This window comes from Barbus barbus (assembly GCF_936440315.1).
Source record: "Barbus barbus genome assembly, chromosome: 3".
Taxonomy (NCBI): domain Eukaryota; kingdom Metazoa; phylum Chordata; class Actinopteri; order Cypriniformes; family Cyprinidae; genus Barbus; species Barbus barbus.
Window position 1 is genome coordinate 22,378,287 of NC_136731.1, and position 15,205 is coordinate 22,393,491.

At 36.5% G+C, this 15,205-nt stretch overlaps 2 protein-coding genes across 2 annotated transcripts; both read right to left on the bottom strand.

Annotated features, from left to right (window-relative positions):
• Positions 1-4,534: 4,534 nt before the first annotated feature.
• cldnk (claudin k) lies at positions 4,535-5,185 on the bottom strand (the record flags this gene model as incomplete). The annotated part of the gene is made up of 1 exon (XM_079394564.1): positions 4,535-5,185. One exon carries the CDS (start codon positions 5,183-5,185, stop codon positions 4,535-4,537), a length of 651 nt encoding a protein of 216 aa, XP_079250690.1.
• Positions 5,186-8,175: 2,990 nt separating this feature from the next.
• On the bottom strand, positions 8,176-15,019 carry btr02 (bloodthirsty-related gene family, member 2). Its single transcript, XM_079394552.1, has 7 exons — positions 14,962-15,019; positions 13,302-13,597; positions 12,732-12,815; positions 12,353-12,571; positions 11,135-11,276; positions 9,893-9,919; positions 8,176-9,798 (listed from the first exon to the last, which is right to left on the bottom strand). Exons 2-7 carry the CDS (start codon positions 13,593-13,595, stop codon positions 9,254-9,256), a joined length of 1,311 nt encoding a protein of 436 aa, XP_079250678.1. The 5' UTR covers positions 13,596-13,597; positions 14,962-15,019; the 3' UTR covers positions 8,176-9,253.
• Between the last annotated feature and the right edge of the window lie 186 nt (positions 15,020-15,205).

Genomic DNA, 15,205 nt, shown 5'->3' on the forward strand with positions numbered 1-15,205 from the left:
AGCGGTGCACATCCGGGACCCGCAGGAATAGCAGTAGAGCACCGATGCATGATCTCCAGCTGATGTCAGCCGCTCACCAGCAGGTGGCGCAAGCGGCTGTTGATGAAGGCCATTTGTGGATCAAGTCATTCATTCACAAAAACTGATTTGCAGAAATGGAGCAAGCGCTAAGTAGAAGTTTTGATTATCGGGGCCAATATAAACATGTGGAAACGCTGATTGTGTGTATGTTTAATTCAACATCTTTGCTGTTTCCCGTAGCCTACATGTAAGCAGCTTTCTCTACCACAACGGAGATTATAATGCTCTTTTACCCAACTCTGAAGTACAGAACTAACATTACATCTGAGGAAGACATATATTGCTTTCGGCTGCCTAGTTTCTGTAACTTTGTATCATGGCTTGAGTGACGCTGTGCTGTAATACTGGGGTTCCCCTCAAAAGCCACACTCCAGGATTCCCCAATGACGCGTAACGCGCCTCAGTGATATAACTAATACAGATATATACGACCTCAGATCTCACAATACACTTTACTGATGATTATGCCAAATATATCGACAGTTAAGCAGATGTAGAATATCAACGAACGCGCAAGGTTTCATGCTGTTTCCCTCAGAAATCGGTTAAAGAAAACACATTACACTCAGTAGTGCACTAACCCAATGACAGCTATTATTAGGCTTGTTTGAGATGCGCCTCGCCTGAAATGTAGACGAGTAGGTGGCTACAGTGAGGGGAGGAGTGTTCTGAGCTCTTGAAGTAGATACCTACAGATAGCTACGAGATCAAAGGCGGATGTCGCGATATTCTCACTCATGTGCTGTGCTGCTGATTAGCGTGATATCCTACCACATGTCCGATTGTGCAGTGCGCTCGCCACCGGTTACGTCCCGAGAAAAACATATAAATAATAAATAATAACTAGTGGTGTCAAAATTAGCGCGTTAACGCATGCTATTAATTATTTTCAGATTAACGCGTTAAAAATATTTAATGCAATTAACGCAGGGGCGGGCTAGGGTTGGGCACCCCATTCGCAACTGCTGCCTCTGTCTCTTTTTTTCTTGCAAAGGATTGCGTTTATTTAGATGCAGAATATCTTTATGACCACATCAAACGGGAAAAGTTTCAGACACGTGCTCTATACGTCGCCTCCACGCCAGACGCGAGTCAAACAAGCGCGTAAAAGATACTGTGCTCTTCAAATACACGCACAAAGGTGCCGGTGTAGTGCCGAATTCTGACCCCCGCCAGATTATTACCCCCCTAGTATTGGTAGGTTTAGGGTTAGGTGTGGGGGAGGGGTTAGGATTAGGGGTGGGGTTAGGATTAGGCAATCAGGTAGCGATTTCAACGAGGGGGGTAATAATTTGGCAGGGAGTCGAAAATAGGCACAACACCGGTGCGCGCTGTAGCCTATATCATTTCATATAGCGAAAGAAACTACGTGCATGCAATGTCGTAGTTATGCCGTCAGTTAAGGCATGAAGTTACCAAAAACGCGATTAAAGCTGCCTTAAACTGTTTGCATGCATGCAATAGCCTATGTTATATATGCGTCACATTTAAGTATGTCTCTGAAATGGTTTTAAAAACTGTCCTGAGGCAACCCATCACTGTCTCCCTCATCTAAAATACCCAATTAAACTCATCCGCTCATTAGTTGAGACTTTCAGACCTGAAGTGAGTCAGAAAATGTAAAGAGATTTGTGAGAAAATAAGATGCATGTCAGATCCCCATCACCTTCACCTTCAGCAGCAGCAGCTTTTAAAGCAATAGCAGGCAAATAAATTAATAACCAGCTGCTGTGATGTCTATTAATCCAAGAACAAAAGAAAAGAGGAAATCAATAACTTTTATAGTTTTAAGGGGTTCATCTATATTTCATTTAGAATTTAGTGTTTGGTAAGTATTCATTTTCTGTATATTTCTGCTGAAGGGAACAGCTAGCTGAATATGTCATTTATTATAATGGGTTCATGTGAAGATTGTTTTAAGTTCACTTAAATTAGACGTTAAGTCTAATAAATGTTAAAATTGATAGCTCTCAATTATACTGTAATGCTGAATGGCTACAGTCAATGGTTAAATATTCAGGGGGCAAAACAATTTTTTTTATAGAGACATCAGTAGTATTGATATCAGTGATGCTGGCCTTCAATCATGAAAAAGATACCATTAAAGAAATATTAAAAATATACTGTCTTTTTGTTTGTACAGTGTACATTTGAAGATTGTTTATTTAAAAACTTGAATGTTAGGTGGGGTTAAGCGTGATTAATCACGATTAATTTTAGAAAAATGTGTGATTAATTAGTAAATTTTTTTAATCGATTGACAGCACTAATAATAACATATTTTAAAAATAAATAAATAAAAAGTGTCCGAGGTACTTCCGCCTTGTTCTGATGTCATGCTGACCTGTGCCAAAAAACTCTTGCAACGGCTAAAATGTTTTATTTAAAAAAAATCAGATTTCATGTGATTGTGTATTTATTTTAAATTATGCTTGAATATTCCCAAACTATGACAGTGCGATCCCTGTGTGAGATATGTGATCAGTAAAGTGTATTGTGAGATCTGAGGTCGTATATATCTGTATTAGTTATATCACTGAGGCGCGTTACGCGTCATTGGGGAATCCTGGAGTGTGGCTTTTGAGGGGAACCCCAGTATTACAGCACAGCGTCACTCAAGCCATGATACAAAGTTACAGAAACTAGGCAGCCGAAAGCAATATATGTCTTCCTCAGATGTAATGTTAGTTCTGTACTTCAGAGTTGGGTAAAAGAGCATTATAATCTCCGTTGTGGTAGAGAAAGCTGCTTACATGTAGGCTACGGGAAACAGCAAAGATGTTGAATTAAACATACACACAATCAGCGTTTCCACATGTTTATATTGGCCCCGATAATCAAAACTTCTACTTAGCGCTTGCTCCATTTCTGCAAATCAGTTTTTGTGAATGAATGACTTGATCCACAAATGGCCTTCATCAACAGCCGCTTGCGCCACCTGCTGGTGAGCGGCTGACATCAGCTGGAGATCATGCATCGGTGCTCTACTGCTATTCCTGCGGGTCCCGGATGTGCACCGCTGAATTTTCTGCCGAATTTTAACCACTGAATTTGTGGCAGCGAATTTGTAAAGTGAAATAAAATGACCGAAATTTGCCTGTCGATTATTATACATCGTATTTTTAAACAGATTGAATATTTTGGAAATTAATTCTGGAAGGTGAATATGAATTGTTGAATTTTTAATTATGAAAATGTGTGTGAAATATTTTGAATTGAAATATTCACAGCTTAAATAAACAACTATGTTAAATTTCAATACCTAAAAATGCAAGCCCTGGAAATACAAGCACTGTTAATTGCAATGCATCTTTTTTTTTTTCATTTGTGGAATTCAGCATGCTTTATGTTTCAAAAACTATTGTCATTATTCTGCTTCCATAGTGAGCAAATTTAATTAGCAGTTTGTATTTTGGTTTGAATAATCCTTGAAGGGACAACTATTTGTAAGTTATACCTTTCAGATAGTTTAAACATTTTATGTTCAGTATGTTAGCATCTTAAGTTCACCTAAAAAATAAAATTATTTGATCAATGTTTGAGTATTGCATCGTTACAATATCATGAGACCATATTTATTCTATAAACACAAATTAATATATTTTAAATGAAACCTGAGAGATTTCTGTCCTTCCATTAAAAAGTCCATGCCACTAAAACTTTGACAATTCAAAATTTCATAAAGATTTTTTTAAAAGTAATCCATATGAATGAGTGAATGAATCCAAGGCTTCTGAAAAAAAAAAAAAAACATGATCACATGATGAACACATTTAATTTAGTCTTTTATTCGCATATAAACATTATATAAACATTACATAAATGCACATACACAGAGCACATCGAATATGGTAAACTGTACTTGTTTGACGCACCAGAACCAATAAGGTTTGATCTTGTGTGTCTCACAAATACATTAAAGCTTTTGCAAAAAAACTAAGATTTCTTCAATGTCTTAGAAACGTTTAGAAATGTCAACAATTTTGTGTAATTCCCTTCAGTGGAGGGACAGAAATGTCTCAGGTTTTATTAAAAAATATATATCTTCATTTGTATTTCAAAGATGAACAGAAGTCATATAGGTTTAGATCAACATGACGGTAAGAAAAATTAGAATTTTTTATTTTTGGTGAACTATACCTTTAACTAACATGAGTGACATCATCAGTCATCTTCATAAACAGAGAGACCTCCAAAAATTCAGAAATGACACTATAAAGGATTTAAGGTTTTATTATTGAATAACATAATAGACAAATACAGAAACAGACAGACTTATGAGTGGACATTAGAGGTGGCAAGGAAACTTGATTTCACATTTCTATTCACTGCCTCCATCAGACTACATAAATATTCTGAATAATAAAAAATAGATTCAAATTAACTTGAATCTATCACAATGGGAAACTCTAGCAGAGAAGGCTTCCGGGGACTGGCGTGTCGCTGCTGGTCATTAAACATAACCCTTGACCTGGGATGGTCCACCCGCTCGACGTGGGCTGCTCTCGCCGCTGCTAAATGTAGGAGAAGAGGGAATCCCAGGGGGATTGGACCCTGCGTAGAGGAGCGATCCACCGATCAAAAGCAAAGCCGAACCCCCCCAGCCCAGGTAGAGCGCGGGGCCGAGCTCACGTTTGTGAGGAGCTGCCACATAGGGGTCATAGAAATCCCTGATGATGGAATGAGCCGTCCAGCAGACAGGTATGAGGATGAGGAACCCCGCGATGACAAAAAGCACGCCGGACACTCGTGCCAAGCGCGCCTTGAGGCTTGGGAGGCCCACGCACTCGGTGCACTTGATACCCAGAACACCGAGTGTGAGCGCCAGGGTGCAGATGAGCAAAGCGAGAACCGTCAAACCCCGGGCGGCCTTCATGTCACTAGGAAGAGCCAGCAGGCTGTCATATACCTTGCACTGAATCTCCCCTGTGCTCTGCCAGATGCAATTCATCCACAGCCCCTCCCATGTGATCTGTGCCGTTACAATGTTGTTTCCGATGAAGGCAGTGACCCTCCACATGGGCAGGGTGCACACCAGGAACCCACCCACCCATCCTATGATGGACATTACCAGACCGAGCAGCTGCATGCCAGTAGTTGCCATGGTGAATCTTTTCCCAGAATGATCACTTAGAAGTGTCCGATGGATGGCAGAGATAGAAACCTTCAATATACTTCAACGTCGGCAAGAATTGCAAAGACAAAGTCCAAAGTGAGTTCCAATAAAAGAAGAGTGTAGACTGACAAGTGGACCTGAGGATTGGAACAAATGAATGCGAATTAGTTACATAAAGTCACCGTATATTGTTAAAGTATATAAACTATGTATATAAACTATGACAGGGTTTGCATTCTTAAATCTTCAAAATGTTTCTAAATTATTAATGGCCTTAAAGCAGTCATGTAGAATCTTGCTCCTGGAGGACCACCATCCACCAAAGTGTAGCTCTATCTTTAAATAAACACCTGATCCCGCTAATCAAGGTCTTCAGGATCACTGTAAGCGTCCAAGCAGGTGTGCTGGAGATGAACTCTGTAGGAACATAACCCTCAAGGAGCATGATTGGATAAACTTGTCTTAAAGAGAAGTTCTGGGCTCAAGTTAAGCCAGGTGTTTCCAGTCCTGCACCTGGAGGGCCAATGTCCTGTAAAATTTAGTTCCAACTTGCTAAATCACACCGGTTTCTATCAATATTTAAGACCTTGATTATTTGGTACAGGTGAGTTTAATTGGGGTTGGAAGTAAGGTTTGTTTGAAGGTTGCCCTACAGGAGCTCTTAGGACATCCCTGGGTTAAGCTCTATTGACAACATTTGTGGCATACTCTGCAAGAAAATGTACAAAAATCACTTGTCACAGGGGTAGTACCCTCAAAAGGACAACTTTGTTTCTTATCTACTCATAAAAGCTTATGCATTGAAGTACCTTAGAGTACCTGTGAGGTACTAATATATGAACTGTTTAGATGTAGATAATGCACAAAGATGTCCCTTTCAGGAGACTATCTCAGTGACAAGCTATTGTACCCCTAAAGGTAACATTTTCACTTTTTTTTTTTTCCGAGATCATTTCAGTTTGTTTTAAAATGAACAAAACTTGTGGTTACAACAAAGGGCTTAACTCTGTGAAGCTCGTGTTTTTGTTAATGTACTTACTGTATGTGTTATTCAGTAAGCATGTTTATTATGTGAACTGACTTGCCTACATTGATATTGTGGTGGAACTTTTTTTTTTTAGGTGGATGAAAGTCTGGTTTATAATATTTTTTTGGTCCAGGTTAAAAGCCACTTTATGGAATTAACGCACATGTCGTTTGCCTGGTTTAGTGGTATGACGTGGTTATGGTATTGAAGATGAAAGATTAGATTACAGAAAGATTATAAGATAAGGTCAGTAAGTTATTTATCACACTAGTCACATGTTAACAAGTGTAATGTCTAATGCTGCCCACAAACTACACAACTTTCAAAGTCATTGGATTGCTGTTATTTTCACACGAACTGTCTGTCATTGCTGAGGTCTTTTCCAGTCAAAACACATTTAATTTGGCAGGATTTGGAATCACAGACAGATCTATCTCTCAGGCATCTGCAATGTAAATTCTTCAGATCGTCATGTGAACAAGCACCTATTTGCTTTTGACTTCAGGCTTTTGCCACCGATCTCCATTAACTTGTGAAAATCAAGACTTAAACCTTGTAGTATAAATCCACCATATGTCTTGTACACTGTTTATTTTATTGTTTACTACCTGGTCCTATGTGGTTCTATTGTATCGTACCATGATGTTTTTAATATATTTCTGTGGTAATCCACATTATGCCACAAAATGCTGTTTATGCCGTTTAACTTGTAACCCAGAGCATTCCTTTAAATATTCATGTGGTTTTATACATAAATATTTGGGTACTGTTATGTACAGTGAGCATTACTGGACTCACTATACATCCGAGAGAATGGGCTCTTTTCACACTATGGTGGGTGTAGAGCTACGCCTGGTGGGGTGAGTTGATTATCTCAGAAAAACATGAGGAGCCTCTGGACACAAGAAGCTTTCTTTCAAACATTCAGAGTGGGCCAAGCAGACTTGAGTCTGTTTATGTCAGTTCTGAATGCTGCTGTAACAGTACTGCACAAGCATAAACCTCAAAAACGCACCTTTAAAAATAGCCTAGACAAAATTGTTAGTTCTTTTAGTAACACATCAAGTTATTTACTGAACCAAACGTCTGATTTCCATTATAAATGACTGAAAATGTTGTTACCTGATGGACGACAATGAGGTCTCTGAAGTTTAACTCCTTGCACAGTCACTCATCTGCTAATCCTCCACCTTCTTGGATTGGGTTGGGTACCTTCGATCTGGATGCAGAGCTTGTCCCAAAATGCCATAAAACTGTGACCTCTGAAGAGGCTCAGCTTGGGTGAACGTCTTTTGGGTTGTAAGTTTCAGAGGCAAGGACAGGAGTGAAGTGCTGCCCTCTGGGATGCCAGCTCGGGTCTGTGTAGCAGTGGGCAGAAGCACGTGCTTATGTGCGCGTTCGTGTCAGTGTGTGAATGCGTTAATGTGTCTTGAGTGTGTCTCCCAGTGCCTGGTGTACCAGCACAATGACTCGCTGTTCTCTCGCCCTCGTGCTCCTCCATCCCCAACCCAAACCATCCATCTAGTCCCCTTTTAAATCCTTCGCCTTCTTGTTCCTTGAAGTGAATTCTGTCATTTCTTACAACCTTTCATTCATCTTACTATGCTTTCATAAAGTTCACAGAGCGAATACAAGTTACGTCTTACTTTCATGTCTCATGACAATGGCTTGTGACTAATATGTGTAAAGTTATAAATAACATTTAAGGAATAAATAAGTAAAAAAAAATCTATTATAGCTAATGTACATTTTGGATTAGAAACTTTTACATTTTTAAAAGATTGGATAATACCAATTTGTTAATTTAAATAACAAATTGCATGATCATCATTTGATTGTCATAACCTAAAGCTCAAGTGATCTGAGCGTTTCTTAGCATGTTGCTATGTGGTCCCTTGTGAGAAAGAAGTATGCATATTTTTAAAAAGATTTTAACAATTAAATTATTGTTGCTTACAAATAAAGGAACATTTATTATAGTTTAAATGAATATTAAATGCATTTAGCTGTCCCACTTAAGTAGGATTATGTAGTGCATCTTTATACTGTACACAATTTCATAATTATTGTCTTTTAAATATGTACTGCCGAGCATAGTGGCTATCAATATGGTAAATATACTTTAATGTCATATCTATTGAAAGCCATGCATTTACACATATTTATAATTGCACATTTGTAATGACAAAGCTGCAATTTAGTACAATTAAAATATATTAACTTTAAAAGTTATATCAAATAACACACACAATTTTAACTATAATCAAGTGCTTTTCAACACATCAAAATAAATGTACTTCTTTAAAGCATGACAAAAGATTAAGAAAATTAAAAACATAATGATTTAAAATGTATATTAAAGTCAAACATTTAATTTGACGATTACAAACTGCACTTTTTTAAAAAGTGTTTTAAGAAACATAATAATGAAACTGTACTCCCTTTAAGAACAGTTACTACAAGTTGCCTTTTTTTCATTAATATTATTCGCAAGATAAGTTTTTAGAAAATATGAAGAACACTAACCGCTGGTTTCACAGACAAGGCTTAAGCCTAGTCCTAGACTAAAATGTAAGTCTTAGCTGTTTCAACTGAAATTAACTTGCACTGACTGATCTTACAATATATCAGTGCCTTTGTTTTGTCTCAAGATGCACCCCAGTAATGTTTATAAAAATTACTTAAATGTCTTAATTGAACTATGGCCTAATCCTGGCTTAAGCCCTGTCTGTGAAACCGGGCCTAAGTGTTCTTTTTCACAGGGGATTGACAGGATTATTATTATTATTATTATTATTATTTATCAGCTCAATTGTAAGTCTAATTGCTTAAAAACAGTCTACCTCTCCTGAAAAAATCGGACAGTTTGAGGTATCATTCATGTTTGTAGTGTAGCAATAAAAAAATAGCACCTAAGTTTTAGCAAGCACCAGTAATATATAAAAAGTATTTTTTGTAATAATAATAATACAATTAATTGAATCCTATGATGGCAATGGTAAAGAAAGTGAAAGAGCTAGCATATTGTCTCAGATGCTGCAGCAGCTGCTGCTGATGATAAGGGGAGCAGTGTTCTTTTCCCCGTGGGGTCGTCCTGGGCTGAAGATGGGGTGGAGCTTATCTGTGAAAGTATCTTTGAAAGTGTAGATATGAGTCCCGGTATCCAAACAATAGAAAGACACACGTCCCTCCTCAAAGTCCAGGTAAATAGACAGTGTTTTAGGTTTGTGACTGAGGCTGAAGAAGGTTGGAGGGGATGTGTTAGCAATGTATTGGTTGCCATTCTTTAAGCTAAGCATCCAGAAGCCGTTGGCTGGACAAATTGTGAATTTTCCCTTTCTGTTGACAGATTGTTTGGCTACTCCCAGATCCCAGTCAGTCTTGTCTCCAACTTCCACTTCCCAAAGGTGCTTTCCATAGCTAAAGGCTTCCTTGGACATTACGTTAGCCACCCGGTCAAACCTTTTGGGGTTTTCTGGGACTTCTTGTCGCTTATTCGCATGTCTAACTTCCTTCCTGTCCTCAGAGATGTAGAGGTAAGCATGAGCCGTCCGATGATTCAGATTTACATCAACTGAAAAGAAAGACACATTATTAGCTTTCCAGCGAAAACAATGACAGAAAACAAATTCTATAAAAACATCTATAAATGTACAATGAAAACACACCTGAGTACTTCTGTAGTCTCTTCAGTTCTGAAAAATAACAAAATTGCACATGAAAGATAAATGGCAGAAAAATTACTTTCTTTAACAATTACATTTAAACTGCTCTCAAAGGATCGAGAGTTTGGCAAGATAACTTATTCAGTTATCTTCTGCTAATTACACCACATTTTTCTCTACTGGCACACATTCAAAAGTATATCTCCCTCCCTCCCTCCCTCTCTCCCTCTCTCTCTCTCTCTCTCTCTCTCTCTATCTCTATATATAAACAGTATCTATATCTACAGTGCTGGGTAGATTACTAGTCCATTGCTAATTTGCTGATTACAAATTTAGATGAAGAAAACTGTAGTCAGTAACATAATCTGAATTGCACATAATGTAGTCTACTTTTTGATTATTTTAGATTACATAACTTTTGACCTAACTTGTTTATCACATATCACATAGACTTGAATGCGATTATTGTGTACCGAGCTAATAATTAATGAAATCATAAAAATGTCAAAACCTTGGGGATCCTTACATTACACGAAACATTAATAATCATGGCATTACATGGCCAAAGTCAAGGTCACTGGATAAGACTTTTTCACAGCTATGCATCAGCACGGTTTAGTAACTTTAAAGTATGTAACATAATTATTAGTCTCATGTATATAAATGGTAGGTTCATTTAGAAAGACTTTCAAAGAAAAAAATAACTGGGGTGAATCAATAAATTGTGAATAATTCACTGCTATTGTGTGAATAATATGTAAATAAAAAGCTACTATAATCTGATTATGAGGATTTTAAAACGTAATATAATCTAATTACGAGTACTTATTTTTCTGATTACGTAATCCAGTTTACATGTATATATATAGTAAATTTGTTTATTTTTGAAACACAAACATATTTGTTATACAGATTTGTTTATGTTTCACGGCCCATTCCACAACAGTCTTCGACCTTATTCTGCCACCTACTGGCTTGGATGTATTGTCACCAGTAATGTTATCGGCTCTTTTAAGAAGCAAAATGTGGTCATACACTAAAATTGTACAGCTTGTGACCCCAGAACATGAAAACATTCATGTTTTAAATGCTAAAAAAACAAATCATAAGCATAAGCATGAAAAACAGAAGAAGCTGTGAGAAGTATGTTTAGTACTAAAAGGCAAAACCAGAAGGACAAGCTAGGAGGATAGTATGACATACTGGAGCATATACTGTTGCATTCTTTTAATCATGCAGTCATACCAGCTTTAGAAAGTCTTTTAGCTTCCGTAGTGACTGTATCCATGAAGTCCACCACAGCCTGCCTGGTGAAGCCAACACAAGGATCAGTCTCCAGTGTGACTTTAGACCAGTCTCTCATTGCTCGTGGTATATCACTGAAGCTCTGTAGATGAAAATAGGTCAATTATTCTATACTATGCAATACTTGCTAAAAGGAAAACGTATTTGCTTGAGAGTCATTAGAACTAAAAGCAAAGGGAAAGATTTTCAAATAAGAACGACATAAATTTCAGTCTGTTTCTCACTTATAGCTATTGCATGACCGCAAGAATATAACGCACAAGTCATATTGACTACTTTTATTGTGTTCCTTGGTTCTTTTTGAGCCTTTTCAGAGCAGACATCACTAGTTGTGTGAGCTTTTCTTTGTGGAAAAAAAATAGAACACGGTTTGGAACAACATGAGGGTGAGTAAATGGTTACTGAATTTTCACTTATTTTTTTAGAATATTTTTACAATACTTAATGTAATAAATTCAAAGACTATATGGTTACACAAATGAAAAAGTAAAAATAATGAATACAAACAAAATGAGCAATTTACCCCTAATGATTACACTTAACAAATGTGACAATACATGTAACAAAATTTTATTTTTTAAAGGTTTTTCTATAATTCTGTGGTGCTAATTATTATTATACTATTTATTTTCACAGAGCATCCATATTTGGGTGAATATTTAGGTCAGATACATTTTATAACTTCTGTCCTTAATTATAAAACATTGTTTTAGTGCAGATACGTTTTTGTACTAATTTTGCATGTTCTTATAAAGATATGTTGCTTTTGCAAGGATGGAAACTTTCTAGAAGTTTCTGTAACATTCTAGAATATGCTGTAATATTCTAGTGCTTTCTAACATTCCAGAACATTGTGAGACTAGTCATAAAAAGACAAAAATCATCCAATGTACACTTCTGAAGTTTTGGACGATTCACTTTTGGTAACTTTTTATGTTAAACTGTTGTTGTTAGCTCAGTATTATGTATGCAGCATGTAATTGTTTATGCATAAGTAATAACAGATCAGCTTTTTTAGTTTTCAAGAGTTAATCATCTGTTTATAACACAAAAAGTAATGTGATTTTTGTATTCAGCATGTCAGACTTCATAAAGAAGCATTAAAAATAAAAGCAAAACTTTGTTTTACTGTGTTATCAAAAGAGAAAGTGTGGTTACCTTTTTAAGGCGCTCCTTGTCATCCAAGTGGTTGGTGTGTCCATTTTCCAGTTCCAGGATTTCTTTCTCCAGGTCTTTTACAAGTCTTTCAACCCTTTTCTCTGCCTCTTTTTGTTTCTGCTCAACCGCAGCCACTACCATTTTATGGCTTTTCTCTAAGGTGCTCAACAGAGAAGAAAACACCCTTTGACTTTCCTGAACCTCTCGGAGACATGTGCTCTGTTTGGAAGAAGAACAGGGTTTCTTTTAAAAATAACCTAATTAAAAATAAATAATAATAAGATTAGCCAGAAAAAAAAAAAAAAAAAAGTCTTCCTTATTTATTGAAATATTAATTGTGGTCATGGTTTTATTCACCGTGTTGCAATCAGCCACATACCTTTAGAAGCTTTAAGGAATTCTGAAGTTTCTCAGTCCTCTGAACTCTTTCCTGAATCATTTGCTGCAGCTCTCCTGCATTCTTCTGTTTGCAGTACACAAGTGAAGAACAAAACCACATAACTGTCAAGTCTGTTTTGTTGTTGTTGTGTTAATCATCAAATCTACCTCATTTTCATTGTGTAATGAATCCTGAGAAAAATGTCTTGTATATTATTATTTTTTTACAAGAATATTAAGCAGCACAACTGATTTCAACATAGATAATAACAAGAAATGCCAATTTCAGCAAATCAGTACATTAGAGTGATTTCTGAAGCATTATGTGACACTGAAGACTGGAGTAATGATGCTGTAAATTCAGCTTTGCAACACAGGAATGAATTCAAAATGAAAAATATATTCAAATAGGAAAATGTTATTTTAAATTGTGTTATTTGACTGTATTTCTATATATATTTGATTGAATAAATATAGCCTTGGTGAGCATAAGTCCTTTCAAAAACATAAAAAATATATAGTATAATAAATGGAAATATACATTTAGGTTTTTTTTAATGAAAGTACTCACAGGTTCATCCTGAAGTTCATCCATACTGAAGAACTTGGATTTAGCAGCCAAACGTGTCTTCCTGTAGTTTTCAGTGACATCCGCCAGTATGCGGTTCACGCTGATGTGGGGTCTGGAGCCAAAGGCCTTCCTACAGAGCGGACACTCGTCTGACCCGCTGCGGCTCCAGTAAACACGGAGACATGCTTTACAAAAGCTGTGTCCGCAGGGTGTTGTCACTGGGTTGCTGAAGATCTCCTCACACAGAGAGCACAGGAAGTGCTTCTTGGACAGGAGACTGATGGTAGATTCCATTCCTGAGAGAGTACAACGTCCAAATTTCCATTCAAATGTATCATGTATCAAATGAATGTATCAAATAAAATGTAGCATATTAAATGTTACATACTGACAAGAAGCATTCATTTTTAACTTATTTTCCAAAATAAAAACTTCATGCTTACAGCTTGAATGCTTCTGCTCCCAAATACTAGAAGGAAATAACAATTACTGCACCTTTTGATCACACTGTAAAAAGTGATTTTTTTTCAACAGTAATTTCTAAAGATTGTTATCAAGATTAATTTACTTAGGAAGCAAAATGAAGTGAGTTTATGACTAAAACAAGAAGATATATCTGCCAAAGGGCTGAGAAAGATATAATTCAGAGGAAAAGACGTTTTCATACCCGACAGACAGATGTTTGTTCTTGTTGTAAGCATAAACTCACTTAATTGTGTTACATTTCTGAGAAAACAAGACTTCATATGTATTTTGCATTGAAAGTATAAACACAGCTTCATTTAAGGATGTTCAGATATTTGTACTGGAAAACAAGACAAAATACTGAGGAAGATCTTAGTTTTCAGCATGACTTTTATGAATTTACAACTTTCTGCTCTCATTTAGGACTTTTTTAAGGCCTTAATCCGCAAATTAAAACTTTTTAAGTCCCATATAAACCCTGTATAAGTTCACAACTTAATTTAATTAAATAAATGTCTGGTTCACATAATATGGCTAGGCTGTTTTGTCCCAGGAATCACGAATAAGTGACTAGGGATGGTCTGGTGTAAGATGGAAACACTTTAACTAAGATAAGAGAGTGGAAAATTCTTGTCTTTCTTATTTAACACAACATAACAAGGTTTAACAAAAAAACAAACAAAAAAAAAAACATTATGCTGTGCTCTAAAGCACAGCTGTAAGCTAACTTGACTTTCTGCAACAACTGTCATTTATAGAGGAAAGCTTGAGCTATTGTGTCTATGTAAATATTTACAAACGCTTTATATAATGAGTTTGTGTAGCATTGAGTGTAATGGGGAACTTCCGAGGTCTCTGTTGAGCGTGTGGCATGGAGAAGAACGGGTTCAACCAGAAACCTCATGTCGTCATCAGGACAAATCTAAATATTTATCTAGCAGGTTTCGGGACTGATTTTCAGACATTTTGGACAGTTTTTGAAATGGCAGCTATAAACATTTAATTATAGGTCTAACTTAAAAATGAACTGTGTTTTTCAAAATGTAATTGTTTTATACAATTACATCATTCAAATTGACCGCTTATTCATATAATCTTTTTTTAAAAAGCTGCATTGTACCAGTTGCCCTTTACATTGTGAGCTAACATTTAAAGTTACAGGACAATAGTTGATTGTAATCTCATTGGATCTTACCTGTACTTCAGCAGATGAAGAGAGTTGTTCACGTCTCCTACGGCAAGTTTCAGAAAGTGAACTAGACCATAATGTACATAGGTGTGTTTTCAGCAAGGGGAGGAGCCTGACAGTGCCTGCCATGTACTTTACACTGAGTCACACACCTTACCAGATCATAAATAGACTCAAATAGCTTTAAAGTGTTGCAGCAGATTTTATAACTATAATTTTGACAAAATTTCAAAGGTACAGCTTTATACAA